Source organism: Falco peregrinus, chromosome 1, assembly GCF_023634155.1.
Source record: "Falco peregrinus isolate bFalPer1 chromosome 1, bFalPer1.pri, whole genome shotgun sequence".
NCBI lineage: Eukaryota > Metazoa > Chordata > Aves > Falconiformes > Falconidae > Falco > Falco peregrinus.
Window position 1 is genome coordinate 126,194,442 of NC_073721.1, and position 24,115 is coordinate 126,218,556.

Sequence of the window (24,115 nt, forward strand, 5' to 3'; positions counted from 1 at the left end):
ATGCTACAAGGCATCTGAAAAGTTTGAGTGGGGGAAGGATTGAGCAAATGTCCCTTTTGGTAGAGTTTGGGGCTTTTTTTGCAATAGGTCCAGAGCAGAGGGGCACAGCCAGTAGAAAGTAGAGCAAAGTCCTGGGATCACAGAGCAAATCTAGAGCTTAAAAATATCAAAATAATTTTTTGTGCTTTTTGAATATTATAAAAAAATTAATTTCAATATGAAAACTCATCTGTTCAGACAAAGGAAAATGTAAGACTTAGTGAAAAACTTGAAAGCCACTCCTTAAGCTGTGGTCAGGGTGTTTTTCCTTGCCCTGCCTGGCTCCGACCGCTTGGGTAGGTTTGGCAAAGATTCACAGCGCTTTGTTGGACGTGAGTCTGCATTTCTTCAGAGCAGAAACCTTTCCAGCCAAAAAAAATCTCTCTGCCTTTGTTTTGGGTTAAATCCTTAAGGATCTGTGTCCTTTTTCCTTGCAGCCTGGGGATTGCCAATAGCATTGCATGGCAAACGTGCAGCCGTGGTGCTGCCGTGCATCCCCAGAAGGATGCTGCCAGCGTGTGCTGCTGGTGAGATGGGAATACCGCTGGGATTGTGGGTGTGGTGGGTGGATATGGGGCCAAGGGGAGGCAGTGGGGTCCGTACCCTCGCACAGGTTTCCTGCAGGCAGGCTGTCGAATGCTGTGAAGAATATCAGCACAGCAGAGCTCTGCTGGTGCGAGGTCCATGCAACATGTCCCATGATGTCAGCCCTATAATGCACAGTGTGGGCTTTACCTGCTACTGCTCCTCACTGTCTTCTGCCCCACATCCGTGAGTTAAGCCGACGAGCTTGTTCATACGAGCTAGAAGTGGGAACACTACTGTTTCCAGCCTTAAAGCGTTCCCTTTTCCTATTCAGGAGCCACTGCTCAAACATGCCGTGCTCCCAACCGCATGCCCGTGGCGTTGAGTTCGGGGGCAAGCAGGGACTCGGATTTATTTAGGATTAGAGCAGCCACTGGCGCATTTCTCTGGTGTTACCCCTCGCCGAGAGATGCTCTCAGCAGGTGACCCAGCGTTTAAGGACATGCTTACACGCTCTTGTCAATAGATGCTGGTTATGAAGACGTGAGCGGCTGTGAGTCCTCAGGCGTGTGATTACCGGGTGTGTGGATAGAGCTGAGGGCTTGTGTTGCTTTAAGGTGGCTTAAACGCTTATGCTCTTCCACACACTCAGAGTGCCTTAAATCTTTATAGATTTTATCATGAACACCTGCGCTACCATAAAGATTGTTCAAAAGATGACTGAAATGAAGAAGGCAGTCTCTCTTTCTCACTTAAAAAAAGCAAAGTAGTGAGGACAAGCGAAAGCACGCTCATTTCTGTGCATGCAGCTGCAGCGCTTGGACTTGCTCTGGGAAAGCAGGGTGAGCTAGTGAGTCCTTAGGATTCCTGGTCCATCCAGATCAGCTGGTGGGTCCCTGGGAGCATCATCAGCAGAAGTGACTGCAGCTGGCCTGCAGCAAGTGCTTCTGCGGTGTTACGGGTTAGCCCACGCAGGGAGACCTCTGCAAAATAAGCTGAGACAGCTGAACGCAACGTGTACCAGCTCTCTGATGCTCACTCCCTGCCTAAGTGCTCTTATTCTGCCCTGATGCATGCTTTCATGTGGTCCAAACTAATCCATTTCCAAGCCATCGCATTAAAAGCCTTAATTCATTTGTCATATGCACATGAAGTAGTAGTGCTGTGTGTTCTAGATAAGCAGTTCATGCTGAAAAGGAGATCAGCTTAAATTTTGCAACAGTAGAGAGCCTTTTAATGCCTTTTGTGAGTAGTACCTTGCACCAGGGAGACATCTTACATTTTTTCAAGGGTGTTTTATTTGCAGGTCTGGGCCGCCTTGATACTGCCATGCCTCGTCAGGCAAAAGCCCTATTGCAGCACAGGTTGGAAACTGGAAAGCAACTGGGAAACAGCCCAGGCGGGGTATTTTCGGGAGGCTAAGACCTCTGTGTTTGCCCAGCAGATGTCATGGCGCCCGCAGTACCGCAGCTCCAAGTTTCGGAACGTCTATGGGAAGGTGGCGAGCCGGGAGCACTGCTTCGACGGCATCCCCATCACCAAGAACGTCCACGACAACCACTTCTGCGCCGTCAATGCCCGCTTCCTCGCCATCGTGACAGAGAGTGCCGGTGGGGGGTCCTTCCTCGTCATCCCCCTCGAGCAGGTAAGAGGTTTGGCCCCGGCAGAGGTGACTCTGATCCAGAGCTGGTCCCTAAGTATGGGTGTGTGGATGCTCGCTCCATCCGGGAATCCCCTCCTGCAACAGGATGTGTTGAAGACTGCTGTCCTTTACTGGGGTTTCCTTGTGCAGGAAAGGGAAGATTTACAGCTGCCTTAGTGAATTGGGTGTTTTCTTTAGGAAGAAAATGAAACATTTGTTAAAAGCGTTTTTGGCATCTCTCAGTGAGCACATGCTGGCAGGGTGGGCACTGGGCACATCTCCACCCTGGCCCTTCGCAGTGGCAGATGCCACTTGGGTTTGTGACCCTGGTATTTGACCGACACAGCTTTCAGAAAGCAAAGGAGTCCCCGTGGGGCCCATTGTCCTGCCAAGCAGGTAGCAGGTCCTCGCCATTTATTTGAGCTTGTCCATATCATCTCAGCCCTCAGATGTGATGCCCTGGACAGCCTGAGAGGGAGAGCACAGCTGCGCACCCAGTTTTCCTGTTGCAAAACCCCAGGGCTTTTGCTTTGTGCACTGCAGCAGATGCCACCTCACACCAGATTTATTTTTAAGACTCCATCACCGAGCCGTAGCCCCTTACAAGCAGCCGATGCTCAGGAGCCATGTGCTGTGCAGAGGGCTCTGGGCTTCGCTTTGCGGCTCTACCCATCTAAAGCACTTTGCAGGGGAGGAGCGCACACACCTCTGCACTATTAATCCTGTTTGCAGCACATACCCCTTGTCCCCACCGTGCTGTGCTTTTGCTGCCCCAGCTAAGACTTGCCCCAGCGCTTTGCATGAGTACCCATGTGAATCAGCACATCTCTTGCTCATGCAATTTTAAACTCCCGTAAATTCAGCTGATGCTTCAGAAGTCGCCCCATGGGACCGTGCTTGGTGTGCAGCGGTGGCTCCTGGCTGGGCACTCATCCCCACAGCAGATGCAGAGCTGCCTCTCTTGCAGGAAAAGCCAGACGGCAGTGACCTTGAACATGAAATAAATATTACCTTTGCTTTGCTCCTGAAATTTCAGCGCAGGGCACCACTGCGGGGTACCACGGTTGCACTGATGCTGTTGCTCTCCAGTTGGTGCTCCAGCCTGTGGACTGGCAGCTCTGAGTTGGTACCCTCATCCCATCACCGGGCACCCTGCCCTCGTGCCATGGCTCTTGGGCTGCAGGAGGGGACACAAATGCTCCCAGTCACTCATTCTCAGAAGGATTTTTGACATCGGATAAGCTGCCATTGCTCCCCTTAAGGATGCACCTACTCCATGTAACTTGAAGACACGCCACCTGCACGGGGAGAAGGTGTTGTCTCTCAGGCTCCTGGACAGCAAAACTGCAGCACCAAACCCACTGGGAGGGGAAGGTGACAGAGCCGGCCACAGTGGGATGGAGATGAGCTCCCTTCCGAGCCCCTCTGCACCCCATCTCCCCATGCCCTGGCATTCCTCTTAGACACTTTCCCCATGAAACATTCCCATCTCTTCTGAATTTCTCTTTAATTTCTGGAGTAGAATCGGCTACAGATGGAAGAAATTATAATCAGCGTTTTAATTGCAGCGCACAGCTTGACTCTTATTAATATTCGAAAAAACAGGAGCTTTGTCTGAGCACTTGGAGCGCTCCAGACTCCATCTCTGCCTCCCTCCCCGTGCCACCAAGCCGGAGCTGGGAGGATGCCTATCCACGCACCACTTGCTTGTGATCCTAAATCCTGAGCTAACAACCTGGTATTGCCAGAAAATTACCCTTTTTTTCCTGGCAAACGTAGCCTAGTCCCAGTGGGATAAAAGCAGAAGGAGCGCAATGCCATTTGCAACCTGTTTTGGAGGGATCGTCAGCTCCGTGCAGAAATCCTGTCAATATTGCACCCAATAAATCCCAGCCGGAGTAGACCTCGGCACTCCATGTCAAGTGGTTGCACACGCCTTTGTACAATATAATAATTTCATTTTTTTTTTAATAGGGACTGATTAGCTCATTAAGAGTAAACTAATTTTCTTTGGAAATCAGCAGCCCTCTAATTAATTGGCATCCATATTTAGCAGAACATAATTAAGGTAACCTAGATACTGCAGATCTACTCAGGATTTGATTTGCTGCCATCCTTTTTTTTTTCCTTCCCCATTTCTGCCCTCTGTTCTGCTCAGAAATGTTCACCAGAAACCCCTCTGCTTTATGCTTCAAGTGACAATGCATTTGCATACATTGGGCCATATGTTCCTCTGCCTGCACATCAGAAATGCTGGTTCCTCACTTATTTATGTAACGAACTAGGGGATGTGTAACCACTTCTGCAAGGCTGTGTGGGTTAGAGGGATGGAGCACGGCTGCATTTTGTTCCCCCATCCTCCCTGAGCCTGTCCCCCCACCCTGTGCTGCAGCAGGATCCCAAATTCTGGAGCCTTGGCCACTGGGAACCAGCCTCTCCCCAGCACCGCAAAGGTTTTGTGCTATAAATATTCCCAAAGAGTGGGCGAAGGAGAGCTTGCACGCTGATGCCTGGGCTGAGGCTCAAGGAGTTGATGATTTGCTCCCCAAACCTTAGCAATAGAAGGATTCGGTCCAGGCTTCAGCTGAAGGGGAGAGGAGACCACAACAAAAACCTCTGTGTATTTTGAGTCAGCAATAATCAGTTGGACTCCGTCATCACAAACAAAACCTAGTCCTGCTCAGATGGCATAATTCTGCAGGAAAGCAGCTCAGGGAAGCGATATCCCTGTTTGTAGTCCAGCATGGACCACACTTCTGCTCCATCCACTCTGGACATGCTCCTGGCACCACCTGTCCCTCACGAGCCATCCCTCATACTCCTCACCTCGTGAAGGGATGCGTGGGTGGAGAGGGGCTGAACAAGAAGAACCTGTGCAGTTATAGGAAAGCCAGGATTTGGGCTCCATTTTTAAAAAATCTGTGCAAAAATCCCCGAAACATCAGGAATGGTGTGGCTACATTTTTTTTCAGCAGAAAATGCGCTTAACTGGGGAGACTGAGATGGGACATTTTAGAGCCCAGACAGCAGTGCTTTCCCCAGCGCTGCACATCCCTCAGTGCCAACACTGAAACCCAGCATTGCCACCAACGTCATCAAGTCACCTACAGAGAAGCCTTCACATCTTCTAGGCTTTCAAATGCTCCTGGCTTTTATTGGTAGCAATGAAGCATTTCTGCTCCTCTGAAAGGAAAGCCACGGCTCTCACATCTACATGCAACCCCAGAGCTAGGATGAGGCCAAGCAGCCCCAGGAGCACCCACCCTACCCCTCCTAGGGGCTTTTCATCCCTAAGCTGTTGTGTTCAGCTTCAATCTGTTTAATTTCCAAAATGCTTTAGCCTTATGCAAAGGCATGGGATGCCTTAGAGTGCACTAAGGGCCAGGGAAGGAACAAAATACATATAGTACTTTTTGAAGATGCTGTACCTGCAGCCCTAAAGCCAGAGAGCTGTTCTCCTCCCAGTCCTATGGCTGGAACAACTTTTAGCAACAGTTATTAAATTAAAAAAAACCAAGCAAACAAAAAAACCAACAAAAAAACCAACAAAAAACCAGCCAACCTGGTGTATTCACACAGCAGCTCACCTACTGCAACCAGCACCAAGGAAGCCCAGAGAGCCCCAGGGCTTTAGGCACCCCCAGAACTTTCCTGACCCTGGGCTGGCTAAAATAGCTGGGGAAAAAAAAGCTCCAGCAGCATGTGGATCTATCTCAGCTGTGCCTGATTTAATTAGCTTCATTTAAACCGGGCTGGGGCTAAGGAGGGCTGTTGGGAGCAGCTCTAGGAGGGGAGGAGGTTGTAATGCAGCTTGCTGGGGTCTCTTAGGGCAGTGTTTGCAGGGGATGGGTGGCTGGCATTGCTTTTGCTGCAACAGGAGGAGCTTTGTTTGTAGAGGGGATGAAGACAGCTCCTTTTCCCCACCAGACAGGGTTATCTGCCTGCGTGCCTGGAGGAAGCAGCGAGCAGGAAGGGGGAGTCTCTGTTTACATGCAGGAGGCTGAAGTCCAAAATCGCGTGTGCCAGTGCTGCCTGTTGTAGCAGTGGCTGCCTGTGTGTGAGCTGCTGTGCCCGTGGCATGGGGCTGAGTGTGGGGCAGCCCCCTCCCCCTGCTGCAGGTAGGGCTGCTATGCTGCTGGCAGTGGGTGGTTGTGCCAGTGGTGTGTGCCCTGGCATGCAGAGGTGTGAACAGGGGGGTCCTGGGGGGCTGGAGGGGGAGCCAGTCCCTCTCTGTCCCTGTGGGACACTGGTGCCCATCACTGCTGCTGTGGGGGTCTGTATAAGCCTCTCTGGAGCAGGGACAACCCAGGGAGGTGACAGACCCATTGCTAATCCCTTTGGAGGCCCCAAAGCTCTGCAGCAGCCCTGGGGAGACAAGGACAGGGACAGCAGTTGGGCAAAGCCTGTGCTTGCCTGTATTGCTTGTCCCTTCGTTACCCAGCACAAAGGGGTACAACAGGGGAGCAGCCCCTGCTTCACAAGGAGCAGTGCCACTGCCCCTTGGCTGCTGGGTTGGTGGCTGTAACCTGCTGCCAGCTGTGTGCCGGGGTGGCAGCTGGCGAGCGGGAGGAGTGGGCTGCGTGCCCTGGGCAGCCTGCCCTGGCTCTGGCATGGCTCAGGGTCCTGGTGGCATCTGCTCTGCCTGTGTGCTCATGGTACCACCCAAGAGACCCCCATGCATGCCCCCCCCTGCCGTGGGGACACCTACTTGCCAAAGGCAGGCAGAGAATGGGCCAGCTCATCACATAGCTGCTTTCCTCGCTTCTCAGAGCTGCTGTGCTTCAAAGTACCTGGAGGTTTTCTGCAGGCAAAAATACAGAATTTGCTCTAGTTCTCTGTACATGAACCAATTTTCATGTCCTTAGAGCTTTGCTACCTTTAAACTCAGGACACAGGAGACTCCCTTGGCCTGTGCTACTTTTTTTGTTTTCTGTGAATTTTTCTCTGATTCTTAGTCTGCAGGAGACATTTGCTTTGACCTAGAGTTGGCCAGGAGAAAAAAAAAAAACCCAACAAAACAGATGACCTGAGACTTACAAAAAAGCTGACACTTCAGTGTTACAGCTCCACATTGGAACACCATCTGATGTCCTTGCACTTATCAAGGAGATAATGTGAGAGCAGCTGCGGGAAGCCCAGACCTGGGCCCTGGCTGGTTTTAAGCACCTGGATCAGTCAAAAAGTGTTGGTGTAAGATTTTTGTGCTGCCCTGAGAGTTGGTGATGGGTCAGAGGAGGAAACAAGGTTTGAAAATGTGGGTCCTTGGGCTTGGGAGGGGAAAATGTGGATTTTGCCCCACTTAATGCTGCTGCATTTGCAGCAAAACCTGGGGAAGCAGGAGCTCAGCTTTGCCTGGGCCAGCACAGTGCAGCCCTGCCTGCAATTGCCTGCCCCCTCTGCCGGTTAAAATAGAGAGAAACCCTGTCCTCGCTGGGGAAAAGTGGCTTTTTGTTACCAATAAACATGGATTTATTTTTCCATGGATTTATTATTCCATAATCCAATTTAACAGGGACATTATACAGGCTTTTGTCTTTTTAATTAACAAGCCTGAGCCTGGCTACTGCTTTTATGGTGCAGAAAAGTACTTCTGCACCAAGGCTTCAGGGTTATAATCTGTGCAAATTGTTTGTCAAAAGCTGCTGTGCGCCTTGCTTTGTGGGGTTTAGGGCTATAGGGCTCCGTGGGTCCAGTGTGGTTGGAGAAGCTCATCTGACAGTTACCCCAACAGCCCACAACAGTATTTCTATTTAATTTAACACCATTTCTGTCTGCACAGTAGGAGTAACTGATATTTAAACCTTCATCCTGGCAACAATGGCGTGAAGCAATGCTGATTTCTTTTCCCGCTTTATGACTTGCGTGGTTTAGTTGTACGACAAAAAGAGTAAGTCTATAAATTGTACTTTCTTATGGCAAGTGACCTGATAAATCTGTGACAGTTCATTCCAAAGCACCCCTGACCATGGGGTTTGCCAGGGACAGTGATAGCATCATCACTCCGGGGGGAAACTGAGGCAAGGGGACTGGTGATGCTCGCTCAGGGAGCGTGTCACGGGGGCTGAGGCAGAGGTGCCTTCCAACTGCACCGCTGGTGGAGCAGCTTCTGCTGGGGCTGGGATGGCTGGGAGTGCTTGCTGGGCAGAGACGGTCACTAAAACCTGCTTGGATTGCAGCCTTCCCCGCTTTCCTCCTCTCCCCACTCACGGCGAGGCTGGCTGGGGAAGGTGCCTGTAGACCCGAGGGTGCGGGAGATGCACAGGCAATAAAATTTAAGGTCTAAGCAGAAATCCTGCCCGGTTCGGTGCACCCCTGCCTATTTGCACTGCTTGTTTAAGAACACAAACACTGTTTTAGCAGGGGCTGGGGGAGCACATCTCCATCTCCCTCCCCTTGCTGAATATCCCAGGTGTTACAGGCTGGGAAAAGGGGCGGCAGCTCTCACTTGGGGCATTATTTTCTTGGAGGTGCACATGTAGCTAAACAGCTTCTTCACTCAAGAGTGCCAGAACAGGAGCTGAGCTTTCAGAATTTGTTTACTGGAAAGTTGGCTCTTGGTTTAGTGTTTTACTTACAGCTGCCATTCACAAGAGCAGTCGGGAAGCTTGGCAGTGTGTTCACCACAACCTGGTTACTCTCTGCAGGACCCAGAAGCACATTCAGACATTTCCAGTGCCTGGAGTTAGTGTTTTGATGAACAGTTTTGTTGATGGCATGCATGGAGTTCTTCAGTGGTTTGTTTTTTTCTTTTTTTCTTGTCTTTTTTTTTTTTTTTTTTTTAAATGGTTTTATATTACTGAGAATCCCTGGACCAGCTTCCAGCCAGGTGACTTGTGGGCCCCATCCCTCCCAGGGTGTGATCCTGCTGGGAACATGTGTGGTTGTCCAATCTCCTCAGCCTTGGCTGGCTCTGGCCAAACTGGGGCCGTGCAATCGCGCCCATCTGGTGGTTTGCATCTGCTGGAGGCTGGATGAGCAGCCTGGCAGAAGGGAGGCTGCTGGGGGAGAGCGGAAAAGCTGGAGAAAGGCTTGAGGTATCTGTTTTTATATTTATTCAGTTGTTGGAGAGAAACATCCCCAGTAGCAACATCGTTCCACCTGCACGTGGGAATTTCCTTGGGGAATTTTTTTGTGCAGCTGCACAAACTACTAGGGCAGCAAGTGCTGTCTCCTGGTGCAACACCTCTGCTGGCCAGTAACCCGTCCCCTCGCGTTCAGGCTCTCACCACTCTTTGCTGGAATAGCTCGTGTTGCAGATGTGATGCCCAGATGTGCCGAAGCCCTCCTCTTGCCCTCCCCCTTCCCACGGGCTCTCAGCTCAGGCTGGTCCCTGTTACCGTGTGGGGAGATGTGCAGCCGGCAGCGCATTGTGGCAGTGGGTTTTCTGGGTCCCCCAAGGGTTTGTCCAATTTCTCTCTCACTTGTGCTGGTTCTGTTACCGGGTTCCTGGTGAAGATGGGTTAACCTGCAGCGATCTTCCCTCGTACCCAAATCAGCCGGGGATCTACTCCAGGTCAGCAAGATCTGTCTAATTTCCTCCTCTTTGGCTCTCAAGTAGGAGAGACCTTCTTTAAAAAGACAGCAGTAACTGTATTTACTCTTAATCTCAGCCACTAGAGACTCGTGTGTACTCAAGGATTTCCTGGGAAACCCTGTAAATCCCCTACGGCTCAGGCAGCGCTTCCCTGATCCCCCTCTAAGAGCTAATAAGGGGTTAGGGAGCATCTGGGGGAAGCTGCTGGGCGGGAAGGGTGGCCTGGCTGGTCCCCAGGGGCTGCTGGTGGGTTTCCCCCGCCTCCAGGAGGTTTCTCACCCATGGACAGGTGCTGGAACTGCTGGTGTCGATGCCAGATGGATGCTGCAATTGTTTATGTAAAGTTTTCTGTGTGTTTGAGGGTAGAGTTGAAGGTTTTCGCCACACTTGCAGAGCCTCGTAGGAAACATGAGGATTTGGAAACATTCTGGGCTTGTAATTCCAGGGAACCTGGTGAAAAGCAAGTTTTATGAAATATATTCAACAGATTTATCTGAGTGTCCTGCTGGTTGGTTGTAAATCAAATGTGGAGTCCTGCCATCACCAGCCTGAAGCCTGTGGTGCTTAGAGGGTTGGAAGTGATAATGCTGCCCATCACTTGAGTCTGGTGATGCCAAGGGGTTCACTGAGATGGGCTCCATCAAAATGGCTCGTGAGCTCACAGCACTCACAGCAATGCTTTGGTTGCTTAAAAGTGGCGCTTCTAAGAGTAAAGAGGCTTTGCTCCTCCCGGCAATGGTGTTCCCCTTCCTGGGGCAGTCCAACCTCTGTGGACCGTGCATCCATCCCTCCTGGGCTCCACGTGCTGCTGGTCCCTCCACCCTTGCTGCTCTTCCAGCTGTTTCGAGGAGAAGGCTTCCTTCTTGGTCACCAAGCTGCAAAATGACTGAACTAAACAGACTTAAAAATTTCATTGTCCTTTTCCCCCAGATATCATACAAATAACTTTCTCCTTTTTAAGTGCTCCTAATTGCTTCAGCGAAGGGAGGGCTTTGAGTGGCTGGAGTTGCTGGAGGATTTGCTCCTTCCAGCCCATGCCGTGCAAAACATCAGAGCTGCTGGAGCCCGGAGAGCCACGGCACGGCATGCTCTCACTGAAGGGATGGTATCTGGGTCACCGAGCTTCCCGTAGCCAGGGGTCAGGGATCCAGCGATTAGGATTCACCATGGCTTAATGCAGAGCTGCTGGCACAGTCCCTCTATGAATGACTAAATAAGAAGCTATGGCATGTATTCCTGATTTTTTTTTTCTTTTTATTTCCTTTATTCAGCTCTTTCTCCTCTTCCAGGTGCCCTGAGCATAGGCACAACCCGCCACTGCTCCGGCGCAGGGACTGTCCCTTGCCGCGGGCACTGTGGCAGCTCCTGCGTGCTGGCTGCATTCAACTAATTTTAATCAAAACTCTTGATTTCTTGGGCAGGAGCTATCCCTAGTAACCAAACTCTGCTTTGTCCTCTTGAAAGCCTAATGAATTTTGACAAAACCCTTCAAATCTACTTTGCAAAGGAAATCACTCGGCTGGTTGCTCAAAATTAAAGTGATTGCATATTAACTTGTGCCGTTAAAAGGTCTGTCCGCCTGGAATTTAACAGCTGTTGCATGAATTTCTGCTCTAGACTGTGTTAATAACGTCATGCTAATGCAAATACGAAAATAGGGGGAAAGCTAGATAATCTGAGCCATTTGGGTGAGCAATGTCTGCTAGCACACTTAATATAATAACCGCTAAAGCTGTGCTTTGCATGCCATTAATTCACAGGAGGGTCCTGGGTGGTACTGGGAGGCAGAGCTTCGTGTGCTAATGAGGCACCGAAGCCGCTGTGTTTCCCTCCACCTTTTGTGTCTCACCTTGAGGTTTTCCCTGTCCAAACCTTGGCTGTTTGTCCCAGGGCTGCATCCCTGCAGAACTGTGGGGTTTTTTTTTCCATTTTTCTTCATAGCTTTTCGTGGCAGGGTTTTTGCAGTGGAGTTTGGGTGAAGGCAGGGGCTCTGTGGGTCTCCCCAGGTGATGGGCAGCTCTTGCCCGATGTCCCCAGCATCCATCAGGATGAACAGCCCAGCAAAGGGTGCCTGACGCACCGGGGCCCCGAGGAAACAGCTGCTGAATGTGAACACCAGTTTTAGATATTGAGATGTTTTTAGTGAAAAGCAATATTTTCCTGAATCTTCCCCTCCACCCTTTTTGGAGAATTCAGTTTAGTGGAAAACTGATTTTTTGATCAAATCTGTTTTCTGGGCTCCGCATTGGAAAGACTTTATTTAAATGAAGGGTTTATCTCCTCTAATGATTTCCCTTGTGTCATGGCCCGCGTACTCTCAGCACTTGGTCAGGCGATGCTCCCCCTTTGCCTTGCTTTTCCTGGGGACCATTGGCTCCCAGCATGGAGATCTTGGTGTCCTGGGAGGATCCCTGAGATGCTGGGGGGGCATTGCCCCCCCCCACGCAGGTCTGGTGTGACAGCGACTTCCCAAGGGGCTGTCTTTGCCACTGAGTAAAAGAAAAAATTAAAATCCATGGCTGATGCGTACTTCAGTGTATTGTCCTTCCTGCGGGATGCTCCAGTGTTTGCAGTGGTGCTGGATGTAATGTAGAGAAAGAAAAGTCTGCTGGGGGGATGAGGGGCTGGGGGGGATTCAGGGGACTGTCCCTCTGGCCGTCGCATCATCCAGAGCTGCCAGCTGCCAGAGGTTTGGGTCACCCTGGCAAAACTGTCCGAAAGTCACTTTGATTGTTTTTATCCCTAAAAACCTGAACTGATTTATGATCGTGCTAATGAAACCCAGGTCTGGGGCATTAATCAGGAAAATGCCCTTTCAGCTCTTCAGTAACGTCAGGAACATTCTGTAGGTCAATGGCTGCTGCTTATCTGGGGCGAAGCTGCCAGGTAAATGCGGGGAAGAAAATGCATTAGTGAATGGGAGGAGGCAGTTAAGGGTCCAGGGCTGACGTGGCAGCTCAGATCCGAGCCAGGTTGTTGCTGATGGGCAGAATTATAAAAATTTAGACTCTCTGAGTGAGCCAAAGTGATGCTGTTGGCAGCTGAAGGAGGAGGCGAGTGCAGCTGCCCCATCCCAGCTCTTCCATCCATCCCTGCCCTGACACTCCTGAAATTGGCCCTAATGGAGGTTAAAATTGCACCAGCAGCTATCAGTCACCACAGGGAAAGTGAACCCTGCCCTGTACGGGTAGGAAATCTGCATAACATGCCCTAATTAGAAAGAGGCTCATGAGTTAGAAATCAGTCTTGCGTTAAATGCTCATCACAGACCAGCTAACGGGGATGTGATCCCGCGCCCGTCACACGCCGGGGAATTAACGAGTGTTTGTAAGAGACAGCACGGGGGGCAGAGGGGCAGGGCTGCCAGCCACCCTGTTAGCCAGCCGGCGATGGAGCCGAGGGCATCCGTTTCCTCACGTACTGAAGGCAGTGAGAGCAGGCACCTTTTTTTTTCTCCTTTACCTTGATACCTGAAATGACCCATGTGACGAGGTCCCCAGTGTTTTAAGGCCAGCCTAGTTCTCATCTTATAGATGGGCCGTGTCCAAGGGGTGGCTTAGAGCTGTTGTGGCAATGGGAGCAGGAGCTGGCTTTTCACTCTCATCATAACGCTTATGAAAAGTCTTTTAAAATTGATAAAGCAGCTGGGGGAGAGTTGTGTTTGCCTGTGTTTCTCAGTGCCTCATGCGATGGTTTTCTGCATCTCCATCCCTGCCGGATCAAATCCAGGCTGGCAGAGCCACTGTGCCCGTGCATCCCGTGCTGCTCCCGGCTGGCATTCACCGGAGCTGCGACTGACCGTGCAGTGCTGCAGCAGGCACCAAGGCTGCCTGGCAATTAGCAGCCACGTCTCCCTGGGAGCAAATTCATTGAAATAACCCTTCCCACCAGCAGCAGCACAGGGGTGAGCCCCTGGGCCTGATCCAGCCACCCCAGAACACGCCTGGCCATTGCCCTTAGCTGCAGATGGTAAAAATGCAGCGTGTTCTCTTTGGTGTGTTTCTTTGTTCATGTTAAATGGAGCCAGGAGCTTGATACGTTGAAAGGTCAGTGCTGGAAGGGCTATGAAATATTTAGTGGCTGCGTTGTGCTGACCTAGTTAGTTTGCACGCTCCAAGTGTGCCACCACCTCCGGGCTGCGGCGAGGAGCCAGAGCAGGGGAAGGAAGGGCAGCGGGGTGGCTGGCCCCGGAGGCATCCTGCGAGGTCCCTGCAAGGAGCAGGGGGTCCCTGCAACCCACCTGCCATGGGAACCTGAACAGGAGGCTCTGCTGCGTGCTGGGCATCGTCCTCTGCTGTGCAGCTCAGCACGTCCTCGCTCTGCGGGGGTGTCAGGAGTAGACCGTCCCTAAAAGTCTTGCAAGGTTTTCCATCCATGTGGAGGATCCCATTAGGTTAGTAGTGTCGTTAAGCAGAGTATTGACGATCCTGAAGTCACTGGGGGCTTGTCCTGCAGAGTACTGTGCATGCCTTGCTCAGCATCACTTTCCAAGTCTGGGAAACAATGCTTCCCAAACGCTTCATGCACAGCCCAACATCTGATCTGCCTAGAGACCCAAGGATTGGCTTGGAGTCTCTCGAGTCCCCTCCAGCCCTTCCACCCATGGTTTCAGACTTTCATGCAACAATTTCCTAGGGAGCTTCCCAGCTGGTGGTGTCCCCTCCTGAGGCTGGGCAGGGCAGCCCCGTGGGGTTGTGTTTGCAGAAACCCCTTTGCATACACGGAGCAGCTACAGCCCCCCCTGTGACAAAACCAATCCCAGACTTGGCTGGGTGTCTCCTCCTGCCAAATATCCCATCCCAGGGTCAGTTGTGGAGCTCACTTCCACAACAAGGCTCCAGCCTTAAAAAGACCAAACTTATCACTAAATTTTTTTGTTTGTTTGTTTGTTTCTGGGTTTATTTTAAATTACAGACAGGCCGGATCGAACCCAACTACCCCAAAGTCTGTGGTCACCAGGGCAATGTGCTGGACATCAAGTGGAATCCCTTCATTGAGAACATCATCGCGTCATGCTCTGAAGACACCTCGGTGAGCTGCAATGCTTTGGGCTGGCACCTCCATGGAGCCATACAGCTCCGTGCACCCCCTGCCTTTAATTTATAGACCCGGGTGATGCAGGAAGGGGCTGCTGGAGGCACTGCGGGTGGGTGATGGCTCAGCTGTCTCAGGAACGGAGAGGGGTAAGAGATTGATGTAGAGCAAAAGGCAAATTTTGCCAATCCCCAGCTGCTGTGCCAGTGGTGCAGGGACTGTGGCTGGTGCCCAGCTCCTCCACTGTCCCCAGTGTCACTTATTGTCACAGTGCTGCTCTTTCTGTGTCCCTCACTGCAGATAAGCTGTACAGCTGTGCACAATGAGGTCTTTTTTTTTTTTTTTCTCCCCTTCCTTCAAACCCAACAGCAATGCTATTATTAATCCTTGCTCTCAGGGACTGCAACTGCTCTTGTGGCCTGATCCATCAAGTGATATGAGCCAATGGCAGTTTTGCAGGCTGGGATAATGAATCAGGTCATCTTTAAGTAGCTGTTCTTTGCATCCTCCTCCTCTTTATTTTCTGAACACAAACAAGTCCATCCCAAAGGCTGTATCATAAAGGGAAAAAACCCTTTGTATGAGGGAGAAGATTTGGGATGATCCAGTTTTTAAACCAGTTACAAATCTGCCTTGCCTGATCTATAGCATTTCACTGTATTATCACCTAATGTCTCATCCTCTCCTTAAGTTCAGTATATTGGCATTTTTTTATTAGCTGAGAGCTTGTCAAGGAAGATATTGAGTGGGGAAAAAGAGTCAGATCCTGGCCATGAATCATGGTGAGCTGTCTCCTTTAAATTGTAACCTTTTATATGCAGTCGCTAGGGAATAGGAGGTGCTGGGAGGGAGGGAGCATACTGGGAAGACTTCGTAAGACATCATTAAACTTGGGAAATTAATTGCCCCTGAGGCTGTCCGGTGTGTGTGTGGGGTGTCCCCCCTGATGAGGAAGAGTTGGAGGGGAGCATCCCTGTGGCTGGGTGGGCTTCTGGCTCCCAGTGCCACCCCATGCCCAGGGTGCTCATGGGCAGGTCTTGCACCTTTGGGCTCTCTCTTGCTCCCAGGGGTTTAACAAGCTTCAGGTCAACCGTTTTGTCAAAGAGAGAGGATGATCAGGTCCTTGCCAAGTCCGAGCTGCAGAAAACAGAGTATTTGCATGACATTTGTCACCTGGGTACACCATCCGTCCCAGGCTGGGGGCACCGCCACTGTGGGAGACACGGAGGACCTGCCACATGCACCGCTGGCCCAGTGATGCTGCTGGCTGGTCCTGCTCCAGACTCATGTCTTTCCTCCATAATGCCCTATGCAGAGAGGATGACGTATGCAGCCTTGTCCCCGGGGCATCACTGTGGGTTAATCCTCTCCAAGGGGTTGATGAGGATTTTACGTCTGGGCAGCACCTGTTATTAATGCTGCCTCGCTGGAGAGGGATCGTTCTCGCAGGCCACCCGGGTTATCGTGCTGCTTGAAACCCCTCCTGTAATTACTCCCTTGCTATCAAACCTGTATCCGTTCATACCTGTCCATCCCCGCTTGGATAACGGCGTCTGTCCTCACCTGATGCTCTCCTGTGGGGTGCCAGGGCCATTAATTCATTATTTGTTCTTGTGGGACAATTAGCAGCAGGGCTGATCCTCTATAATTCCGGGTCCCTGCCACGGTGCTGTGAGCTGCTGGAATGCTGTGAAGGCTTTTTGGGAAGGAGCTTTTAAAGGGCAGGACAAACCAAGCGGGAAGATTAAAAGGGGAATTACCCAATCTCCGTAGGTGTTTCAGGCTCCGCATTTTCTCGTGCCGGAGCTCTCCGTGCACTCGGGCACAGTGAGCTGATGTGGCACATGCAGCTGCGGGGAGGGGTTCGCAGCACAATGTCTTGCTTGCAGGATACAGCTCTCCTTGGAAAGAGGCGTTTCAGGGAAAATTTTATCAAGAGGGTTTCTTGAGATGGGTTGGGAGAGGAAGCCTCCAGTTCCATAGGCTGCATCCTGCGCTGGCTGCTCTCCCTGGTGTCACAGGAGGAGGTAGAGATGCTTCTAGGGCTGTTCCTCTGGGTCTTTTTTTAATGACAATTTTCTGAAAGCATCATTTCCGTCCCAGGGTGGGACCAGGTTGTGAAACGCAGCATTGGATTTTTGGGTTAGCTCCAGCTATGCCTACACTGGCAACAGAACAGCATTAGTACTACAACCAGTTCCAACACGTCTATTTTCAGGTCATAGTGACCGTGGTAATGGGGAAACCTGCCTAAAATAGCCTGTCCCTGGCACTCACCCCTTTTTTCTTTTTTTTTTTTTTTCACAAGACACAAAGAATGATGCAACTTTGTTAGGAGCAGACTGCAGAGGTGATGCTGTGCTGCAAAGCCCCAGCGATGGTTCTTGGCTGAGCACAGATGCAGGACACATTTAATAACCAACCTTTAGGCTACTTGCCCAGTGCAAGGCAAGAGGTAGCTCCTATCTGAGCAGACCCTGACAATGCAGGGAGCCCAGGCATCGCAGCTGAGCGCAGGAAGGTTTCCCAGTGTGTATCCCCTGGGTTTGATGACACGTGCCCTGAGCAGCGAGCATGCAGCAGGCACCGCGCCGGTGGGCAGAGCTCGCTGGATGCATTTGTGGATGCAGATCGCTGGAGCGAGGCGCAGCCGGAGGTTTGGTAACAGCCGTTTCGTAACCCACCGCTTTCATAACCGGTTCCTTCGACATCAGGGTTGTGTTGCTTGTTCCTCATGTTGTGCCTTGTTTGAAAACCGCTGATGCTCTCAGAATTGTCCCTTGGAGCCAAACCAGCCTCTTAACCACGTCTCTCTCATAATGCCGTTTCCTCTGCATGCCACGCAACCCAAGAAGCAGCGTCTTTCACCACTAAACGTGCAGGTTCAGGGAGAAAACTGACAGCTCCACCTGTACATCCCTATGCAGATTTTTCACTTGAATACTGCAAATTAAATTTTGTGTCACACACCCCTCCCCTGCTGTAGCTGCTGAGCTGGATGGGGCAACCCTTGTGGGAGCTGGAGAGGGAGGAGCAACCGAAGGGGCAGCAGGATCAGTCCTCTCCAGGCAGCAGCCTCCCAGATATTCCCTATGTTTTGGCAAAGCTTTATTTCAGCTCAGTGATGCTCGCTGGGGCAGCACAGCCCCGGCCACCGCATCTGCTCAAAGGCAAGCTCATCTTTCGAGATGCTGGTGGAGGAGGTGAAAGGGAACGTGCACAGGCTGCATGCTGCATTCAATACGGTTGGGTTTTTTAAAATGAGCATTACTGAACGGTGGTGTGATGTGTCTGCAACTGGTATCAGAGCGGGGGCGAGGCAAGGGCTCCGGGATGGACGGGTGTGCTGGCCAAGGCAGCCTGCCGTGGGGAAGAGCTGAGAGTGCAAAGCTCAGCGGTTTCATCTCTTCACCTGAGCCACGGGGACATGTACACACCACCAAATGCTGCCAGGTTTCGGGTGGCTCTGGGAAGCCGCAGGGCTGGCAGGACCCTGGGTCTTGCTGCTCAGACAAGTGCAGGGTGCTCCGGCACGGAGCAGACTGAGGGTGGGTAGATAAATGCGACCTGTCACTTTGGCTTCGTACTGGTGACCTGCCGGGGAGATGAAAGCATCTATACTGGCTCTCTGATAGCATTAGCTGGAGCTGTTTAATTGAAGAAGAGACACTATAGAAGCCTTATTCTGTCTCAGTGCATCCCCTCCTTTTGTTCAGCAAGCAGCTTTTCAGGCTTGTTTTTAACCCAGGTTCTCTCCCCTGGTGGGTAGCAGCTCCTGGTGAGGCTGGTGGCAGCAGGGGAGTCTCCCCTGGCCCTGCTCCTCCGTGAGCGCTGCTTCGTCGGGTCCTTCTCCTCAGCACCCACAGTTCGGGGCAAAACCATTGCCTTGTTTTGGGCTACCCTTTCCCCCCAGAGCTTGCTGGTCTGATGGGATGGATTCTCTGTGCCTTCCCCCTGCCCTCACGGGGACCAGATCACCTTGGGACAACCATTAGTGCAGGTTGAGGCCGCTGGCGTCGGGACATGGCAGGGATTCAGCAGCTCAAGCCCCCTGGGGCTCCCAACCCCCTCCCGACGCCTGCCCCATCCTGCAGGTGCGGATCTGGGAGATCCCCGAGGGTGGTCTGAAGAGGAACATGACGGAGGCTGTCCTGGAGCTGTACGGGCACAGCCGGCGCGTCGGCCTCGTCGAGTGGCACCCCACCACCAACAACATCCTCTTCAGTGCTGGCTACGACTACAAGGTGAGCTCTGCCCAGCCCCGCTCCTCACACTTGGCTGCTGCCCTTGCAAAGGCTTCCCGGGCTCGTGGCACGGGTGGGAGCCACCCGCATGCAGCCGTCGGCGTAAAATGACCCACTGTGTCTGCAGCAGGAGGTGCCTGCCTGGTGCGAGGGTCTTGCACCCGGTTGTAAGGAATTTCTTCATTTTGCACAAACAGCAGCTGCAGGGCAGCCCTGGGAGGAGGGAAGGGGGCTCTGTAAGTGACAAGCAGGGGGGATTTCAGCCCAAACAGGTGATATTAAGACACCTGAAGTGGATGTGGAGGTTGCAGGAGGGGTGGGAGGGTCTTCAGGAGCGGAGACCCCAGCGCAGCCTCCCCACTTCCCACAGGTCCTCATCTGGAACCTGGACATTGGGGAGCCGGTGAAGATGATCGACTGTCACACAGATGTCATCCTCTGCATGTCCTTCAACACTGACGGCAGCCTCCTGGCCACCACCTGCAAGGACAAGAAGCTGCGGGTTGTGGAGCCGCGCTCCGGCAGGGTCCTGCAGGTGTGGTGCTTGTGCTGGGGCAGCTGCATGGGATGGGGGGAGGATTAGAAATAAGATCTTGGGGAGGAATCCTACTGAAACGTGTCAAAATGTTTGCAAGGTACTGTACGTACTTGTGATGTGATGTTTTCCCACATGTCAGGATCCACTGTGCCACTGTGGGGAGCGGCTGGTTGTTTTAATTCAGTGGAGATGAGGAGGGCTCAGCCTCATCCTAAGCACAGGAGTTGGAGGGTTTATTCTTTTATTAATTATTTGTGGAAAGTAGCAGAAATTTGGGGGTGTGTGCACAGAACGTTCTGTAAAGAGCCACGGTTTGGAGGAAGACGGTGCTTTCTCAGTAAAGGTGATATCTAATATTAGGGAGATGGGCGTTTTTGTTCTGCACAGGGGACAGGCACGGGATCACGGTACCTCAGCGCTGTCTGCCGCCTGGCCAGCACAGAGCCAGTGTTCCACTGGGACGAGGCGGGAGGGGTTTTGTGGGGGTGGCAGGTTGGGGTGCCTAGCAAGGGGAGAGGCTTTGCTGGGGCAAGGGCCAGGGAGGGGAGGCTGCCAGCTAGCACAGCCCTGTCTTGCAGGAGGCCAGCTGCAAGAACCACCGCGTCAACCGGGTGGTCTTCCTGGGCAGCACGAAGCGGCTGCTGACGACGGGGGTGTCGCGCTGGAACACGCGGCAGATTGCCCTCTGGGACCAGGTGGGTGCCGGGACCACCGCTCTGTCCCCATGGGGACCCCCGCTCAGCACGAGCATCGGGACATCTGGCCTAATCAGACACTTTTTCCTCTTGCACAGGAAGACCTGGCCATGCCCCTGATAGAGGAGGAGATCGACGGGCTCTCGGGTCTCCTCTTCCCTTTCTACGATGCTGACACTCACATGCTGTACTTGGCGGGCAAGGTACGGGCATCCCGCAGCATCTCCTGGGGAGATGAAGGGGCCTCTCTCCAGCAAACGGCTGTGCTGAGCCCCAAGCACTGCGTTGCGCAGCTCTTTGCCCACGAAACCCTGGTTTGGAGAGGTGCCTGCTGCTGTTGCAGGAGTGGGCAGCATCCCACCGGGTGATGCAGAGGGCTGCAGCATCCCCAGCCTGTGTCCCCCCAGCATTCCCCAAGGACGGGGTGCTGGGGGTTGTTCTATGGTCTTTTTTTCAACCTCATGTTTGCCAAAGCAGTAAACAGTCTCCCTCTTCCCTGTGCTCGCTCCAGGGTGACGGCAACATTCGGTATTACGAGATTGGTTCGGAAAAGCCCTACCTGAGTTATCTCATGGAGTTTCGCTCCCCAGCCCCGCAGAAAGGACTGGGTAAGGATGGCTGTGCTGCTGATCCTTCGCTCTGAACATGCAAAAGGTAGATGATGGAAGGTGCTTAATTGAATGCCACAGGCAAATGGGTTTGGCATGGGTTTGGCGGGTGCCATGATGGCTCTGGAGCATCAACACGGGGCTGCAGTGCTTGCAGGGCAGCATTCACATCGCTATGCCGTCCTTCCAGCAGTGATTCAGCCAGTCTGGGTCCCAGCCAGGCACACACCTAGTGACACCCTTCCTGCTGTCACCCGTACCACAGCTTTACCAGGGGACATCAGTCGGTGATCCCCGTGATTTGTCCTGAATAAAAGCTGCTCATCCCTTTCCCGATGTCCCTGCAAACACCCGTGGTGTGGCCCACGTCTGTGCCCCCGGTCCCAAGTGATGGCAGGGATTAATTCAGTAAAGACCCGGGTCTCCTGATGGAGAGCGAGGAGCTGTTGGGGTGTTACCTGCTGGGGAGGTGATGAGTCCCAGCTGGCTGCCCGGGGTTTGCAGCACCCGCGGGTTATTGTCTGCGCCTCCTCCGCAGGAGTGATGCCAAAGCATGGGCTGGACGTGTCGGCCTGCGAGGTCTTTCGTTTCTACAAGCTCATCACCCTCAAGGGGCTGATTGAACCCATCTCCATGATCGTGCCGAGGAGGGTGAGTCCCTCGGGGTGTGGGGGCGAGGCAGTGTCCGGGGTGTGCAGAGCAGGAGTGGTGTGATGGAGATGCCCTCGCTTGCGCTGTTTGCCTGACCAGTCCAAAGGCTGGGTCTCTGCACTAGGCTTAGACCTCCCAGTCTTTACGCCTCCCAGGCATGGAATTCCCAGGGGGCTTTTACCCCAGGCTTAATGGGAATGTTTTAGGAAGTGCACCTCTGCATTGCTCCTTACCTTGATGCAATCGTTCTGTGCAGAATCAGCTCAGTCCACTGCAACAGGTAACCAGGGGCTTGTCTCACCTGAGATTTAGGGACTGTTTCTGGTAAAATACATCTGGGAACTGGAGCAGGATTTGGCGGATGGAAGCAAACCAGGGCTGCGTGGAGGGGCCGGTTCCAGGCTCTGCTGCAGCTCGGCAGCCGCTCGTCCTCCTCCGGCGGCTCCGCTCTGCTGCTGGCCAGCATTGCCCAGATTTGCTGCATGCCCCGAGCAGGCAGCGCTGGCGTTTCTCACCCAACTTAATGGCGCAGACACCAGTTTATTGCTGCCCTGGGCGGCTGCGTTGCTGCATGCCAAAGGAGTGAGCACAACTGTTTGCAGCACGTTGCAACGTGTAGTTAAACTTGTGAGCATATTCACGGAGGCGGTTGCTTCTCTTTCCCCGTGTTTTCAGTCGGAAACGTACCAAGAGGACATTTACCCGATGACTCCGGGTACGGAGCCAGCCCTCACACCAGATGAATGGCTGAGTGGGGTGAACAGAGGTAAGGCCACTGGTCACGCTGGGCAGGCAGCACGGAGCCCCGAAATGGCTGGGCTGTGGGATGGGGCCGCAGCCCCCCCTGACCCCCTCCTGTGCTCTGCCCTGCTCAGATCCCATCCTGATGTCGCTGAAGGAGGGCTACAAGAAGACATCCAAAATTGTCTTTAAGGCACCAGTGAGGGAGAAGAAGAGCGTTGTCGTTAATGGCATAGACCTGCTGGAGAATGTGCCGCCCCGGACGGAGAATGAGGTAGGGCAGCGTGGTCCTGACATGGGGACGTGAGGGGATGGTCACTGGCTGAGGGGGGGATGTTTTCTGGAAAAGCTACCACTGCAGGTCTCTGCTTGTATTCCCAAACTGAGGTACCTGGGCACTGTGTTCCCCTGTGGCTTGAAGCATCCCACTCTACATTAACCACAGAGTACCCAAAAGGGGCAGCGTGAAGCTCCTCCATTTTATTTATTTTTTATTATTAAAATCCTTCTCCCAGATTAAAACCCTCATCCTGGCCTAATGGTTGGACTTGATGATCTTAAAGGTCTTTTCCAACCTAAGGGATTCTATGATGCTCTGGGAACAACATACGGAGGCGCTGGGGAACCATCAGCGCTTGGACCCGGAAGGAATTTGTTTTGCTGGAGCTGAGTTTGCAGATTGGGTGCTTAGGGCATCCCTGGGCTGGAGGGTGATATATTAAATCCGAGAGCACAGGCAGCACGGCAGATGAAGGCGTGTTGCAAAAGCAGTCGAGTTATGAAACGGCCCCAGCGTGGCTCCGGGGGCTGGCAGGAGGGTGAGGGCCCAGGGGTGAGCAGCCGGCACGGTCCCTCCAGCTCCCTCCTTCCCTTCCAGCTCCTTCGGATGTTCTTCCGACAGCAGGATGAGATCCGGCGGCTGAAAGACGAGCTCTCACAGAAGGACATACGGATCCGACAGCTACAGCTGGAGTTGAAAAACTTACGTAACAGCCCGAAGAATAATTAACTTCCAGGGACGTTTTATAAATAAACTTTCTTTGTTTATACTCGCTCTTTAATTTTATTGTATCCACTTACACAGAATATGAGCCAGAAGTCAAGTGACCTGCCAAGAGCCCACTCGCTGACTGGAAATACGTCCTCCTAGTCTTGCCTAGCACTAAACCCGCTATAACGGAACAGCTGCTGCACGAGAGGTGGCTGGGGCGGCCGTGTGCCCTGGCGATGCTCTTGGAGTAAGTAGACGAGCCGTGTCCCCTCCGTCGGGATTAACCGGCACGGGGGAGCCAAGGCGGCGGTGACTCGCAAGGAGAGCGTGATGCTTTGTTGCTATTAATTTTTTTCCTATGCAAAAATGTGACAGCGGGTGCAGAACTGGAACGGGGGGTGGGGAGGGCTTAGTTGACAAAAGCTCGCTGCGGCGGCAGCAGCCTCAGACCCTTCCCATGGCAGCGGGAAGGCTTTGGCAGGGGCAGCCTGTGCGTGCCCCGGGGGTCCAGCCTGGGGAAGGGAGTTGCTCCACATGTGTGCGTGCATCCACGCACACGCACCTCTATCCTTAAAAAAAAAAAAAAAAAAAGCTGTGTTTCCTAACTGGAGAGGGATTTTTGCTCACTTTGCCTGGGCAAAGAGGGACTTACCGTCCTCCTGTCCGCTGGGATGTGTGCCAGTGACGTAGGGAAGAGGAAAGGATGTCACCCAGCTCGCCCCGAGGGATGGACCCGGCGGGTTCCAGAGCTGCATGGGCGCTCGATGGGTCTAGCATGTGTGTACAATCACAGATTGTTGTCGATTAGGCCTGTAGCACAGGGAATGACACCAAATACTGCTAGTTTACCTATATATATATATATATACATAT

The 24,115-nt window shown here is 52.6% G+C and overlaps 1 protein-coding gene across 4 annotated transcripts in view; it reads left to right on the forward strand.

Moving 5' to 3' along the window:
- CORO2B (coronin 2B) overlaps window positions 1–24,115 on the forward strand; it is a 44,779-nt gene extending 20,664 nt beyond the window's left edge. For 3 of the 4 annotated variants that reach the window (XM_013300795.3, XM_027789544.2, XM_027789545.2), the window contains 11 exons: window positions 2,009–2,209; window positions 14,655–14,771; window positions 18,869–19,018; window positions 19,389–19,553; window positions 20,135–20,251; window positions 20,350–20,454; window positions 20,763–20,859; window positions 21,398–21,510; window positions 22,186–22,276; window positions 22,386–22,525; window positions 23,129–24,115. In XM_013300795.3, the coding sequence (XP_013156249.2) occupies window positions 2,009–2,209; window positions 14,655–14,771; window positions 18,869–19,018; window positions 19,389–19,553; window positions 20,135–20,251; window positions 20,350–20,454; window positions 20,763–20,859; window positions 21,398–21,510; window positions 22,186–22,276; window positions 22,386–22,525; window positions 23,129–23,260 (1,428 nt within the window). In that variant the 3' untranslated portion in view covers window positions 23,261–24,115. Of the gene's footprint in view, window positions 1–2,005; window positions 2,210–14,654; window positions 14,772–18,868; window positions 19,019–19,388; window positions 19,554–20,134; window positions 20,252–20,349; window positions 20,455–20,762; window positions 20,860–21,397; window positions 21,511–22,185; window positions 22,277–22,385; window positions 22,526–23,128 lie in introns of all 4 variants that reach the window. The other variant, XM_027789543.2, reaches the window with a different exon arrangement.